The sequence below is a fragment of the Fukomys damarensis genome, unplaced genomic scaffold (genome assembly GCF_012274545.1).
Source record: "Fukomys damarensis isolate Sample0158 unplaced genomic scaffold, DMR_v1.0_HiC HiC_scaffold_1, whole genome shotgun sequence".
NCBI lineage: Eukaryota > Metazoa > Chordata > Mammalia > Rodentia > Bathyergidae > Fukomys > Fukomys damarensis.
In genome coordinates this window covers 32,141,458-32,157,507 of record NW_022900913.1, presented here as the reverse complement: position 1 = coordinate 32,157,507, position 16,050 = coordinate 32,141,458, and the positions used below count along the sequence as shown (strand labels likewise).

General features: G+C 37.6%; 1 protein-coding gene across 1 annotated transcript in view; it reads right to left on the bottom strand.

The window, feature by feature from the left end:
• Positions 1 to 3,234: 3,234 nt before the first annotated feature.
• The window catches only part of C7 (complement C7), a 74,457-nt gene continuing 61,641 nt past the window's right edge, over positions 3,235 to 16,050 (bottom strand). Inside the window, exons 15-18 of the mRNA XM_010633873.3 lie at positions 12,697 to 12,888; positions 9,307 to 9,397; positions 5,894 to 6,078; positions 3,235 to 4,423 (exon numbers count right to left, since the gene is read on the bottom strand). Coding sequence (XP_010632175.1) covers positions 4,242 to 4,423; positions 5,894 to 6,078; positions 9,307 to 9,397; positions 12,697 to 12,888 — 650 coding nt within the window. The 3' untranslated portion in view covers positions 3,235 to 4,241. The remainder of the gene's footprint in view (positions 4,424 to 5,893; positions 6,079 to 9,306; positions 9,398 to 12,696; positions 12,889 to 16,050) is intronic.

Genomic DNA, 16,050 nt, shown 5'->3' with positions numbered 1-16,050 from the left:
CAGAGCAAAGCAATGCTTTATGTTTATCCTGCCACAGGAAATTATCCTCAGCCTTGAACCAAAAAAGAACATTTTCACGTATTTCCTCTTCTCCTGCCCACCTTCTCACCTCCAGCCCACCCCTTCTGAAACAACCACAATCTTTTCCATCTGGTCTTGTTAACCCTTGGCTGAAAAAACAAATTTTCCCATGCAATTGATGTTTTGAGTGCAGATCTGGAGTTTTGCCTTCAAAGCCTGACAGGAATAAATAAAAAGACAAATTATAGGTCTTTGGTTTTCACAGCAGGGACTCCTATCATGCCATCAACTTTCTTGTGCCCAAATGTGTGAACTGACTGAAAGACCAAGGTAATTGAAAGGCAGTCTTAAGTCTCTCTGGGTTTTCAGATATTAACAAAAATTACCTCCTACTGAGTTTAGTGTCTGTAAGAGAAACAGGCCATTCTGTTTCTGACAAGAGTACTGCATACACTTTAACTAGTCCATTGGAAAAGAAAAATCTCAGTGGACTAGTGGATATCAGGACAAATACGGTTGTTCACTTCTTCCAAATGTGGTTGTTCTCTCTCTCTCTCTCTCCTCTCTCTTTCTCCTCTCTCCCTTCTCTCTCCTCTACTTTCCTCTTTTCTTCTATTCTTCATGTACCCCTGCCCCTGCCCCGAAGAGAGAAAGAGGTAGACTTGAACACTTGAACATCCATTATCAAATTCACCTTGTACCCACAATATGCAGTATCTTACTTTAGCTTCAAGTCTGTGATAACTTCATCTGCACTGCCCCTTATCCTGGTCTCAAGTGTATGGGCATGCTGTGGTTTGGCTGAGTGTTCCCCAAAGGTGCATATGTTTAAGCCTTGGTTCCTAGTGTGGCTCTAGGGAGATGCTACAGACATGGTGGGAACTCCTTAGATGAATGGAAACATGTCCTCAAAGGAGGATGTGAAACCTTGGGCCATTCCTTTCCTCTTTTTGTTTCTTCACTCTTGAATACCATTTTGGTTTTTTTTACACACTCTTGTCATAATGTGCACCTTCATCAGAAGCCTAATTGCATAGAGCACTCAATTTTGGATGGAAACCTCCAGACCAAACTAAATCTTTTACCTTTATAAATTGATCACCTCAGGTATTTTGTTATGGTAATGGAGAGCTGACTGATACAGTGGATTAGTGCTTGTGTACATGAGTATAAAAAATTGGGGTTGAAATAGAAAAGTTAGAACAAGTGAAAAACCATGAGGGCCAAATAAATTGATTAAAGTTCACATCTTAACAACAACAAAAAAAAATGGTTAATGACTCATGTGCAAATTTTGAGGGAATGCTGGGTAAAGAAACACCTGAAATTTTGAATGGCTACTTGACATTTGGGTGACAAGTCTCACATGAAGCTGACATTAGCCACGATCTTCCCAGCTAAGAATGGAGCCCTCATGCAATCACCCAGCAACTTTGTCAGATAACCTAGAGTCCTGGTGCCATTTCTCAGATGTTCCTTCTTACCACAGCTGAATAGCAAGACCCCTCCTTCTGTTTCAAAGTATCCTGAAGGGGAGGGAGTGCATGAAGAGCAGTTTGGATGGGACCCACTAAACTTCAGAGCATTGATAAGCAGCACTTCTGTTGATTGAATGTTAGACAATGCATAAAATGTCAAAGGAAGACATTAGGAAGTTTTCCAAGGCAGCCTTTCTGTTAAAGTGACTTGTAGTGTCCACACAGAAGGTGAGGAAGGTCTGTAAGATGCGACTTGAAAGCTATGCAGTTCCCTGATGGTTAATGCACCTGAAAAGTTCTTCCTCCACCTCTGTTCTCCCCTAGGTCCAAGTGAGCTTAACTAACACTGCTTTCAGCCTCTCCTGGGCTGTCATCCATTCTAGCTCAGGTGATCCTCCTCTAAAGTCAGGCAGTGGGGATTCTCACACATCCCTCTAGTTTCTTTGAAATTTATTTTGTAAATTTCAAAAACATCTTTAAAGACTCAGTGTTGAAAGTAACCTTCTCTCTACAAACGTGCTGCAACAATCCCAGTTCTCTGTAGCTAATTGTGCATATGCCTGTATGACTTAAGGAAAGGTCAGTGTGTGCAGGGAAATTCAGAAAATGAAAAGAGGCACAAAATTTAATATTTCAAAGTAATATGTCTACAAGGACATTTACTTCTTCCTCCATTGATTCACCGGTCTTATTTCTGCTTCAGTAACTCTGCTGAAGTTTGTTCTCAAATCTTAGTTGTTAAATTTGCTATAGGTTGAGTATTGTTTCTCCAAACTGCTTGCAAACAGAAAAGTTTCTAATTTCAGAATTTTTTGGATTTTCAAATATGTGTACATAGATAATACAATATTTTGCAGATAGGACCCAAGACTGAACACAAAATCCACTTATATTTCATTATCTTTAATACATATAGCCTGAAAGTAATCATATACTACAGTTTTAGAGCACTTGCATCTTAACTATGACCCATCATAAGAGGTCAGATGTGAAATTTTCTGTTTGTGGTATCATGTCAGCATTCAAAAGGTTTCAGACTTCGGAGCATTTCCAATTTTGGATTTTCATATAAGAGATGATACATCTGTAGTTCCTTTATTTTGGAGCCCGACCTCTGAAAGCATTGGGTAACACTGACTATATCCTCTGTGTGAGTTAAGAAGTAGAGGTGTTGGAACATAGTCTAACTCCGTAATTCCCTCCATTAACTGAAGGGCACTAAGATGGCTCTTCCCATATCAATGTCTTCTTCAGCCCTGTATCTCAGAGCCTGCATCTAGGCCTGGCATTTTCAAATATACCCCCCAACCCAGGGTATAAATTAACTCCATAATAACCCATAACAAATGCAGTTGACATATCTAAAAGTTGTTGCTTGAAGTCAATTAAAAAGCTCCCTCCCTGTAACTTTAAACATATTACAACTGCATTTTCCTCATGGGATACATTTGGAATCAAAAGTTAAATCTGTATGACACATAAAACATCAGGCAAGAACATGTTAGTCCTTCTTCATGGAAATATTCTCTAATATCAGATACTATACAAATCAAAATATTCTAATAAATAATATCTTCAATGAGTTTTCTAGTCCTTATCATCTTAGCTAAAGTTTTTGTTTGCCTTTGTTTTTGTTTTTTTGGTACTGGGTATCGAATTTTTGGGTCCTTCCACTTGAGAGGCAGGCAGCGGAACCACTGAGCTAAATCCCAGGCCCTAACTAAAGTATTTTTGAAATGTCTTTATCAACATAAGGAAAATATAGAGTATTTATATATAAAAGCATATTTTAAATTCTGCTGAAGCCTACTCATTTTACCTGCTGCAGCTGCTTTTTTGTTTTGATAAAAAGAATAATAAGGAATAAAAAGAAGGCCAAACTATATACTTCCAGAAAAATACAGGAGTGTATCCATGTTAGGGAAGGCTATTCTCAAACATTCATTATTCAGTAACTCAAGCATGAACTAATATTCCTTTACAAAGAGGTAGGGAGTAGTGACTGCAGGTCTTGCGTTTGACACATACTAAATAAAGAAAAGCCCCCAAGGGAAGACTGAATTCTACGTGTCCTCCAACAAGAAGGCAGAAGGCACCCTGTGGCCAGGGCACTATGGACTCTGCTCTGACATTCAGGTAGTTCAGGGCTGACAAGAATAGGGATCCCTTCCTGTGGCAATAGATGGCATAGGGTAAAGCATGACTTTACCACTCAGGATGGGAGTAATTGTATGTCTTTTTTATTCAGAGTCCTTTTTTGTATTTGATTTTGTTGAGGGACACCAACCTCTCTAAAGAGGAAATTGTTTTCTCTCTGTTTTCCTGATCAATTTGTGGAGTGTGTTCTGGCCCGTGGGCTGGGTCAGTCACACTTAATGGAATCATCGGGATGAATGAAGCACGCAAGTGTCTCTAGTCTAATCCTCTAATGTTATAGACAAAGAAAGTCAAAGTCCAGACAGCTTTTTCAAGAACACATAACTAGCTCCTGCGGTGGCTTATGAACATTTTTTCATCTTACAATTTTAAAAAGTAAGTAAAAAAGAGTATCTGGACTCAAGTTTGGGAGAACAAGGGATTTGTTTACACAGATGGCTTAGAGTTGAAAAGAGAAACATACACTGGAGAGGAAGGAGAAAGAATGTGCATTCGTGTTGGCATAGTCTAAGTGCCCAGCTGTGCAGATGTTTTCCCTCAGCCCTGCGACTGCTGGACTCCAAACATGACCAGGCCCTCGGGAGCCTACTGGTGGCCTGCGGCACAGGCCTTTGTGCTGGTGATGGAGATGCTCTGCCCTCTGCATCTCAGGGTGCCCGCCTCACACTCAGACATTGTCTGCTCCTTGCCATTCACATCCACACAGATACTAAATCCCTTTTCTTGGCACTCTGATGCTTCTCGGCAGACACATCTGCTGCTCTGGGCTGGAAAAATAAGCAAGAGAGGCTTAATGGTACACCGTGGCAGTGGGTGACTCAAAGCACATTACCTCTAAAACAATGCCTTGGTGATTACAGAGCTCCTGCCGGAGTGGTACAATAAGCCATCCGGAAAAGCAGTAGGACCGGGAGATTGTGACATTTTGCTCCACTCAGAATAAATGGGTTTTGAAGCTCATGCCAGGCTTCCTGTCCATTGGGCCCACATGATGCAGTTCTATCCCAGTCAAGAACTCTCCACTTCTCTCTTTACCACACCATCATCCATGAGAGAAAGTAAAAGAGGGCAACACACACACACACTCACACACACACACAACATCAACCCAAACAGAAGACCTCAGCAAAGAGCAGAGGGTTGAGAATGAAAAGAAGAATTAATCTTGCTTAGAGAAGAAGTCAAAGCATACAAAGACTAAGTATCTCATGAAAACAAAACAGAAACGCATTTGGGGCTGAAAGGGGTTTATGTGGAAAGGGGTCATGGCAGGAGTAAACCTGTCAAGGGACTGCCAAAGGAAGCAATGAGGATTTTCAGCAGATGGTTGTGATCACCAAGGCACAAGTGAACCAAATGTGAGGGTATGCGGGAAAAGTGCTCAGTGGGTAGTCCAGGATGGGAAGGTAGGAAAGAGCTGGCAAAGACCTTATGATACCATCCAACTTGCAAACTGACAGATGGGAAAACCCAGGACAAAAATAGCTCAGCAGCCCAGCCCCTCCCTTTTATAGGTTTGCTCAAACCATGAAAGGTATGCCATGCCCTTGGTGGTATTCAGTGACACAGGAAGGGGAATTTGGACACAACCTTAGGAAATATTGCATTGCAAGTCAAAAAAGTAACACCATTTTCTTTCTTTCTTTCTTTCTTTTTTTTTCTTCCCAAATCCTCCTGATTACTTTCAGGAGAAAATATCAGCTTGGCACTACTATATTTTTGACAATTGCAAAATTCCCCTTTCACAAAGAGAGAGTACTGTCAATCTCAGCGCAGTATTTGGATAGAATGTACAACTTTATTTTGCACCACTGTGTATTTTTTTTAGCTAATAAATATTTATGGCAAAGGATACTTCCCTTTAAGGATGTAATTTAAAGTGTATTTTTTTAAAGTTTTTTATGTGCATCTTTTTAAAAATCAGTATATGATATGGATATTACAAAGATAGAGCTAAAGTGATGAGGTAGATTAGGAGTCACCAAGGATTGAGAAAGCATTAGATTATTGGGAATGAATTCTTGTCCTCTTAGGTACTTGATTCATGGCCCTCCTCAAGGATGAAAGTGGAGACAGCAGGTTCATGGTACAATCAGAGCAGGTTCATGGCAAAATCAGTGTAAGCCTTTGACATCCTCAAGTATCTGTTTCGATCCACTGCTAAACTAAAAACTACATTGTTGAAAACCTCAGGAATGTTAGCAGTCTCATAATTACAAATAAGAAATTCTCCTTACCATCACACTTTTCCCAGAGTGGACATGCACCGCAGGCTTTCTGGGCCAAGGCAGGCAGAGTACAGCTGCTCCTTCCAGCAAGAGTGTAATTTCTACCCTGACAGTGGAGAGCATGCATCTTGCAAACTGTCAGAGCCAGCATCCTTTTGCTTCTCTCATCTTGAGCACATACATCCAAGGAAGATCTGAAAAGAATTTTTAATTACATTATTTACAAGATTTTTGCTCTTGAAAACTTAGAAGAGATGAAAAGTGAGACTTTGAGTCCACTACACTGCATGTTATCAGCCACAGCAAAAGATGAGATATCAACTCAAATCCCTTTTATTCTTAGGGTACAACCCCCTCAGATCTTCAAAATGAACACATTTGCTCTATGTGCTCACATTTTTTGAAAACATAGACACCTGTGTTAATCTATTTTCATCTAGGATGGATCAGATACAGCAAATTAGATGAGAAGGAGAGGTCTGCGAGCAACTGCTGATAGATTGATAACAAAGAAAGAGACAGAAAACCAGCAAAAATAAAACATGTAAAGAAATCGTAGCCAAATAAAACCACTGACCACAAAACAAATTACCTCTCCCAGCCCAGAAACCCTGAGAGTTCATGTCCAATAATGCATCACTACCCAACAATTAATGACTCTAAATCATCAAAGGAAGATGAAAATGCATTTTTCAATGCTATTTTTAAAGTGTCTATATTTACAAAGTACTGTAGAAACACTTCCATAAAATATGCTTTTTTCTTAAGCACTGGTGATAAAATGGTAAGAAATAGCTATTTATGCAGATTTGTGCAACCATTGTGAAAATCAGTGTGGAGATTCCTCAAAAAATTAGTATGAGGGGTTCCATTTGACCCAGCTACTCCCCTCCTGGGTAACTTCCCAAAAGAATTAAAAGCATCATAGCACAATGATATATGCTTAATTAGTAATCTTGGAAGCAATTCAAATGCCCATCAACCAATGAATGGATAAAAAATGTGGTCATTATAATGGGGCCATAAAACCCTAAAGAAAGATAAACATTAGATATTTATGGCTAAATAGATGAAACTTGAGATTATACTCTTAAGTGGAATAAATCAAACACATATGTGCAAATATTGTGTTGTTTCTCTGGTGTGAAAAACTGAAAGAGCAAATTAGGACCAAAATGTATAATAAATAATATGAACTAGGAAGAAACTATTCAAATGGAAAAGGAAACTGTGAAGCAGGGAGGGGGGAAAGAAAGGGCTAAGAAAAAAATGGAAACAAAGCTTCTGTAAATAAGAGGGGTGTTGAAGGGAGGGGAGGGGCTTGGGAGAAAAAGAGGAGTCAAGGTACACCATGCACAGGAACACATTCCCTTTGATGAATGTGATCATTATGTGTATTAATAAAATTAACGTCAAAAGAAGCAGCTATTTAGAAATACCACTAATAAAAACCACATTTTTGGGTGCTGATGGATAAGAAAGGCTCTGCTGTAAAGGAAAACTTAAGACCTCAAAGCATTTTTTGTATATCAGGTGAGTCAGAGAGGTTCTACACTCATGTATTTCATTTGGCTCTATTTTCCTCTTTGAACAAGAGCTGAATTTACTTAGAATTATTTATATAACAAATACATTATATATAATATATATATATATATATATTGCTGTTTTTCTTTAAATAGAACTATACAGAACAATTTAATGGGCAGAGACCTTATAATGCCACCTTGTTTTCAGCCTCCATTACTATAAAATGATGTGAAAACTCTAATATGTCTATAAGTAATGGGATGAAAGTACACTAAAGGAATTGAGAAAGTTGAAGAGAGGGGGAGGTAATTCAAAGTCACTAATGATTATTGGAGAATAAGAGGAGATTGGAGTATTAGAATTAGGCTGTATCTGGGCTGGCCTCCCATTCCATTTGCACCATTTAGTTGTACTCTTCTGTAAACCAGAAATACAGATATAGATAGATAGATTATACATATATATTTATATGAAAAGACAGACAGATGATATAATAGATATAGATAGATTAGATATGGATATCAATATAAATATAGTTAGAGATAGATATACTCAGTATTACCCACTGTAGGTTTAAGAAGTTAGACATGGTTCTTGAGGAGCACAGTAAATGAAAACCAGGTAATTAGTAAATTAATGTTCTGTGTCTTATTCTTAACAATGGTGCCTAAATTTAGGGGCTGGACATTTCCCATTTACTTTTTTTCTTTCTTTCTTTTTGGTACTGGGCATCAAACTTGGGACTTTCTGCTTGCCAGGCAGGCAGTGGAACCGCTGAGCTAAATCCCCAGCCCTATCTCCCATTTCCTCCAGACCCTTCTCCACTCTTCCCCATCTTCCTGGCAGGACAGTATGTAAGGATCACATCATTACTTCCTAACCCTCTAGCTCCAGGTAGATTTTATCAATGGGGAGCACTAGTGGGAGATGGAAGAGAAGGAAGAGGGTGAAGTTGGGTGTTTATTCCCTTGGCTCACCCTCATGGTTATCTCTGAGGTCCCTAAAAGGAAAGTCAGAAACTCTTCAGCAGGCATCTTCATTTAACCCTCCATCTCAGGTTTCATAAGTGCCCCTCTTCTCCCACTTTCAGGCTTGTGTGGAGACAAATAGCTGAGCTGTGAACATCTCAGGGCCACCACCCTATGACATAACTTCCTCTGCTCCTGCACATGCTTTTATGAAGAAACTTGCCAACAGACTTCTTGCATAGTCTAATTGTGCCGTCTGTGTCCAACTAGAACAGTGATGCAGACATCCAGTAGCTAGCTACTCCAGAGACCCTCCTACAATGGAGTACTTTCAATTTGGTGACGTTTTCGTGATACAAATATAAAGATGATATAAAAATCAGAAAAGTAGCTGCTCTTTTTTCTATTAGTATTGCTTTAAGAGTTCATGCCCCAAAGAAATTGTAGCCTCATCCTCTAAAGCTCTAAATCCTCAGGTGAAAGTTTTGTCATTTCACTCCATTTTATGTGTAGAACAAGCAACACTCAAGTAGTCCTTCAACCTCTCAGGCTAGCCAGATTAGGACAGTGTTTAAGAGTGGCCATCAGCCTGGTGATCCATGCAAGGAATAGGCAATAGATCTGTCTGATTAAAACACAAAGACCCTTTCAATCCCCAGTACCAAAAAAAAAAAAAAAAAAAAAAAAAAGAATCAAAACACAAAGACCCTTGGGGCCAGGGGTTTAGCCCAGTGGCTCCACCACCCACCTCGCAAGCATGAGGTCCCAAGTTCAATGTCTGGTACCAAAACAAAATGAAACAAACAAACAAAAAGCAAAAACCCTTAATATTTGGTGAACTAGACTTTCAATTCAATAGTCACTAGTATTTAAGAAATCATCCCATTTATCTTGGATAAAATAAAACATAAAAATGTTGCTTACCCACATTCATAAGGCATTTTACAAACACATCTTGAATGCTGCACTTTCTCCCACAGCTGACATTCAGGTGCCGCCTGTGTTAAGGAAGCATCTAAAAGAAAAAACACAAAGAGAGGCAATCACTAAAGGAGACATTCTTCACAGGTAACAGGTATTACTTTAATTTTTTAACCTGGGTGTATAATATTTTTGACTGCAGAGTTCCTATGGTAAAAATTATTATTAATTATTATTATTATTATTATTATTATTATTATTGTATTTAATAATTGTTCCTACATTTTAAGGAACATTTTACAGATAATTGCATTGATAATAATAGCTACCATTTCTTGAGCATTTACAATTGGTCATGCACTTTTCATACACTGTGATACTTAATCCACTGTAACAAATGTGTTGTCTAGAAACAGATTACAAAGTCAACGATCATTCCAATTTTGAAAGAAAAAATATAATGTTACAGCTTACAAGAGCACAGTTGACTCCCATCAACTTAGCTACCACTAATTATAAGGTGAATAATTTAAAACACTCTAATTTTTCCATTTCCTGACAGCTTCATTACAAAGAAAGTCACTGGCATATTCTGGAGATCACAAAATTAGAATCTCACTTAATATATTATAAAGTTAATTAGAAAAGTATGCTTTTCATCAGTGCAAGAACTATGGAATATTTCCTTACTTTGGAAAATTTAAGAAATTTAAACATAAGAGCACAATTTTGTGGCCAATTCATAAACTTGGGAAACTAGTAGCAATATGAAACACACTTACCATGATCACAATTACTTATTCATTAAATGCTTCAGTTTGTTTGTGTTTTTTTTTAGTATCCTAAGTGTAATGTGGCAAACTGAATTAGGTCCTAGGACATTGGGGGGAAAACTACTGATATCTGGATGAAGTGTGTAATATGGTCAATAGCTTTTATCAGCTGTTATGCCAAGTTATGTAAGCAGCAAAGATGGATAAAACACATGTGGAAACTATGTTTGCAATTTTTATGAAATCCAAAATATTTTAAAATATTTTCTGTATCATTGTTTCCCAACCAGGAAAATGTTGTCCCCAAATGTACGTTTAATAATATTTGGATACAGTTTTCATTGTAACAGTAGATGGGTTAGTGGTCTGCTGGAATCTGGTGGGTAAATATCCTTAAATATCCTACAATATATAGAACAGGCCCTTAAACAGTGTCATTGAGGTTGAGAGCCATTAATCTAGATGTACCAAAACTAAAGTTTGATGATAAAGCCATATGAATTACTTCTTCATTGTTATTGAAAAAATATTTTAGTATAAATTTTGAAATCTTAGATTTTACATGTTTTCTAAAAGTTATTACAATTTCTTTGCAAAAAAAAAAATCATTAATGGCTGTGGATTTAGCTCAGTGGTGCTGCCGCATGCCTTGCAAGCACAAGGACCCAAGTTCAATCCCCAGTACCAAAACAAAACAAAACAAATTTAAAAAATCATTGATAGGATTTTGCATTTAGGAGAGTAGCATTTATCCTCACAGCTTGTTTAACCAAATCAATACATGCTTAAAGCCTTCCTAGTGTATGTGCTGTTGCTTACATCAAGATTAACCACAATGAAGATATGGGAAAATGAGGAGTTATTGTTTAATGGGTGCAATTTCTATTGAGTAAGATAAAAAAAAGTTCTTGATAGAGGGATAGTACTATAACTGTAGGAATACATTTAATGCCATTGAACTATTCATTTAAAAATGGTTGGAATGGTAAATGTTACATTACACATATTTTACCACAATGAAAAAACTAATTACTGAAATACATGGCATCTTATTTACTTACTATTTAAGCTGATTTTTTTTTTGTATCAGGGATCAAACTCAGGACCTTGTACTTACAAGGCAGGCATGGTGTCACTGAGCTAAAACCCTGGCCACTATCTTTTTTTAATATAAGGATTTTCAAAATGCTAAATCTGGAGTATGACAAACCTGGAAGTTTTTGTTTGTTGGTTGGTTATAGGGTTATTTGAGGGGTAGTTATTATTGTTATCCATGTCTTCAGAAAAACAGGTCTGAAAAACATCCTTAATTAAAATCAGCTTTAATAGAATTTTCCACTGAGTGGGAAAAAATTCATACCAAAATGACTGAAGTAGACATTTCAGAAACCTCCTTTGGAACAAAAGTACAGCATCATCAATAGTATATTATTCTCTTTCGCTTTAGAATTACAGGTTCAGGTGGATTCTTTCATACATCCCAAATAAATTCATATTTGTGCTTCAGTGAGCATAGAAAGCAAAGTTTTTGTCTTCCATTGTGGGATTTTGACAGATAATGAACATGTCAGAACTGGCATAGAAGACCCCTGTTGGACCTGTTCCACCTTCTCTCCCCTTATCTGTCATCTATTTATCACCAGAGCCCATATATACCATCAGTAGCCTGCTTCCCACCGCCTTCTTCTTAGTAATGAACATCTAATTCACCTAAGAGGATCACTTACAATACCGAGTATTTCATCTTCATGAGCAAAGACAAGTATCAGCATTGAATTAAAAGTCCTACTCTTGGGATCTAGCTCAGTGGTCCTGCCACCTGCCTCACAAGTGCAAGGGTACAAATTTAATCCCTGGTACAAAAAAAAATCCTACACTCGAATTAGTATCATATAAAATGGCATACAAGTGAGCTTTATTTTTTTGTTGTATTTTACAAATATTTCTATTTATTAAAAATTTAAACAAAGAAAAGATAAATTATTTTTAAACAAATCTATCTCATCTCAAGGGGCTCTAAAATGAGTTTGGCTTCTAAGACCTTTTCCAACTTAACTTCTCAAGAGAACATTTTAATTTGGCTAATGTTTAAAATATTGGATTTTTTTAGATTTGTACCATTAAGAGCAACACCACAAACTACAACTTTTTCTTTCAATAATTTTTTGTAGTATCAAATGCAAATTTATTTTTAAATATTGTATTTCAGTGTTGACAAATTCTGAGAATAAAGACATGAAATATACAGAATTTTAGAGAAATTATTAGTTTAACATTGTACTTAATAGAAGTACAGGGAAAAAGTCAGATGGAAATTAAAAATTAGCTTTTAAAAATCTTTATTCTCTTAACATCCTAAAATAGAGAAAATTAATATTTCTTTTGGAGGATTTAAAATAAAGTTTCAGAATCCCCAGGGATATCTTTGCCTGTCCCTGCATAAGTCAATGTGTGCCACATGAATAACTGTCCCACTGTGTACAAACTGACCCCATTCACCTAGAGTGCAGAATGTAAGGAAAGACTCACAACGATGAAGAAACAAAGTTATGAATGTTGCCACAGGCACTTTCACTTAGCTGAGAGCAGGTGACCTTGAATAGACACAGAAGCTGCTCACCTTTTCGCATACAATGAACATTCTTCATCTCAGGGCTCCACTTAAGACTGGAGCCACAAAGAAAAACTGAAGGTCCATCTAAGGACATTCCACCTGAACAGGAAAGAGTCACCTTCTCACCAACTGTGTAGAAAGGCTTGCGAGGGTGGGTCTGTATGCCATTCATCAGTACAGGTAGAACACAAGCAATTTCTAAAAATAAAAGAGAACATTATAAAAGGATCTTTCTTCCCTAAACTAACTTATTAAAAACTGCATTAAACAGTGCTAACACACTTGTTCTGTCTTCTCATATTTGAGAATAAAGAAATACTAAGTTCATTTTTAAGGTGTCTTGAATGACACGCCCCACTGTGCCTAGCATTTATTTAACCAATGAGTACTGAAGATCAAAACAGTTGTCATCTCCCATCCTGCCTTCAAAGCAATATAACAACTTTAAATGGATTAACCTGCAAGTAGAGTCCTAAAGCCCAGCTCATTTTTAAAATCAGACCTTTCACAGATGTCACTTTTCTCTCTAGTATGGTAATGTCCCATAAGTTTTCTCCAACACTCATTTTCTTTTTTTTCCATTAAGTTTATTGGTCATTTAAAGCAAGCAATGCAGTTACATTTATCATTGGGATCTTATACCTTTACATGATATATCTTGGTTCTTGTTTGTTCTCTATATCCCCGCCCTCCCTTCACCCCCTTCACCCGTCCCTATTTACAAACCTCCAACACTCATTTTCATTTGAATGTCATCATCCAATTTTACATGTTACTATCTGAATATTTTAAAGCACCACAAGTGTTCAATCTTCTTAGGTTTTCTATCTCTATTGTTTCTTATGTAATTGTATTCATTGGATCAATATTTTACTTTAAAAAATGAACAGAGAAAAATAGAAATATACATAGTACATTAGAAATTATGATATCCCCTGCTCCTGGGTAGGAAGAATCAACATGGTGAAAGTGGCCATACTACCAAATTGCTATACAGATTCAATGCAAAGCCAATTGAAATTCCAACACTACATTTCACAGAACTAGAAAAAAGAATGCAAAAATTCATTTGGAACTATAAGAGACCAAGAATAGCAAAAGCCTTTCGAGGTAACAGACACATGGCAGCATCAACAGAACTAAGAGACAACCTACAATGTGGGAAAAAAATTTTACCAGCTGCTCCTCAGAAAAGGATTATTATTTAGAATATATAAAGAATGCAAAACAATCAGCCCCCCCCATATAAAGACCCAATTCAAAAAATGGGCATCTGAAATGAACAGACATTTCTCAGACCAAGAAGTAAAAGCAGCAAGTAAATATATGAAAAAATATTCCACATCACTGGTAATTCAAGAGATGCAGATAAAAACAGCATTGAGATTCCACCCCACTCCACAAAGAATGGCTGCTATCTAGAAATCAACCAATAACAAATGTTGGCGGGGATGTGGGGAGAAAGGAACCCTTCTCCATTGTTGGTGGGAGTGCAGACCATATGGAAAGTTGTTGGTGGGAGTGCAACCACTATGGAAATCAATATGGAGATACCTCAAAGAGCTGGGACTAGAGGTTCCATTTGACTCAGCCATTCCTCTGCTGAGTCTTTCCAAAAGAATTAAAATCATACCAGAGTGATATATGCATATACATGTTTATAGTGGCACAGTTTGTAATACCTAAAACTTGGAAACAGCCCATTTGTCCATCAGTTGGAAACTGGATAAAGAAGATGTGGTTTTTGATAAAACGGAATACTACTCAGCCATAAAGAATGATAAATTAGGAGCCACCATCACTCCAGCACCAGGAAAGTAGCCTGGGCCCAGATCCACCGAGGGAAGGAGAGCCAAGCCTTCTCCTGCCCCAAGCCACCATCGCTCCAGCACCAGGAATGTAGCCACGCAGGCACACCTGAATCCTCAAAACTCCCCTAAATGTCCCCCCTGCTCACTCTCAGACCTGATTGTGCCAGTCTTTGGACCCACTCTGCAGAGGCAGAGGCAGTCATAAAGGGTATTTTTCTGAGTTCCCAACTTTGAACATCTTTAAAGAAAGGGCATGGGAAACCTGTAGTAGAATGGTGTGGAGTTCAACCAATCAGAAAGTTGGGGAACTCAATCTGGGCCTTGCAGCCTGAGGTCAGTCTGTGTCATGGGGTTTAGCCATCAGCTAACTGAGAGCAGGGGTCTTTTGTCCTAGCTCTGTCTGAGCCATTAAATGGTAAATATACTACAATGAAAAGTTTCTTCACTGCAGACATGTTCTGGATGGCTTCTTGATTTCAATTTAATTTAAATGGTTTATGGGTGATAGACTAGTGACTACCAGAGGTGGTCAGTTTCCAAGTTGGGCTTGATCATAATGTGTTGCTGATTGTATCAGGTGGGATAAAGGATTGTGGTTGAGTTGATGAACTGTTTTCTCTGATGTTATGAAGATGAGAATGTCTGTGGGTTGTTAGAGACACAGAAGCTAGGGCGCAACTATATCAGGAAGATTTGGGTGATAACCCAAAGATTAAACCAAGGACAGCTTGACTACAAAAATAAAAATGAGACAACACTTAACTAAAACACAAAGACAGACTTCCAGTTTGCCAATGGCAAACAGTAAGGCAAATGAGGATGAAAATGCCAATAGTGAACCATCAGGACATCCTGAACTCAAAGCACAGAAAGTAACAAAACACATCAATCAGGCTCTAGAAAAATTCAAAACAGAAATAATTTCCCAGATAACCATAGAGATGGTGAGCAAAATGAAATTCATGATTCGAGACTCTAGAGCAGAAACGGACAAAAAAATAGATGAGCTCAGAACCACGATAGAAGCCATGAAGACAGCATAAGAAAGAAACGGAAACAATAAATGCCCAACATAAGAAAAAAATGGAACCCATAAAACAGATTCAAACATATCCAGGAGATTAAACACTCCATTGAAAGTATATGCAACAGAATAAAAGACTGAGAAGATAGACTCTCAGTTATAGAAGATAAGAGTGCAAAAAAAAAAAAAAAAGAGTGCAGTCAGTGATCCTGAAAAGAGTGGTCTCTTAAAAACAGTAGGGGATCATGAGAAATCAATCCAACAGCTCCTAGCCAATGCAAAGAATAACATAAGACTGATAGGAATCCATGAAGTAGCAGGAGAAAATAAAAATGACTTAAAAAAGCTGTTAACAGAATTAATGACAGGAAACTTCCCAAACAGAGGGGAAGAATTTGACATTCATATAGGTGAGGCATATGGGACCCCAACTAGCCACAATCAAAAAAAAATCTACACCTAGATATATAATAATCAAGATCCAAGAAACCCAACAGAAGAACAAAATACTACAAGCAGTAAGAG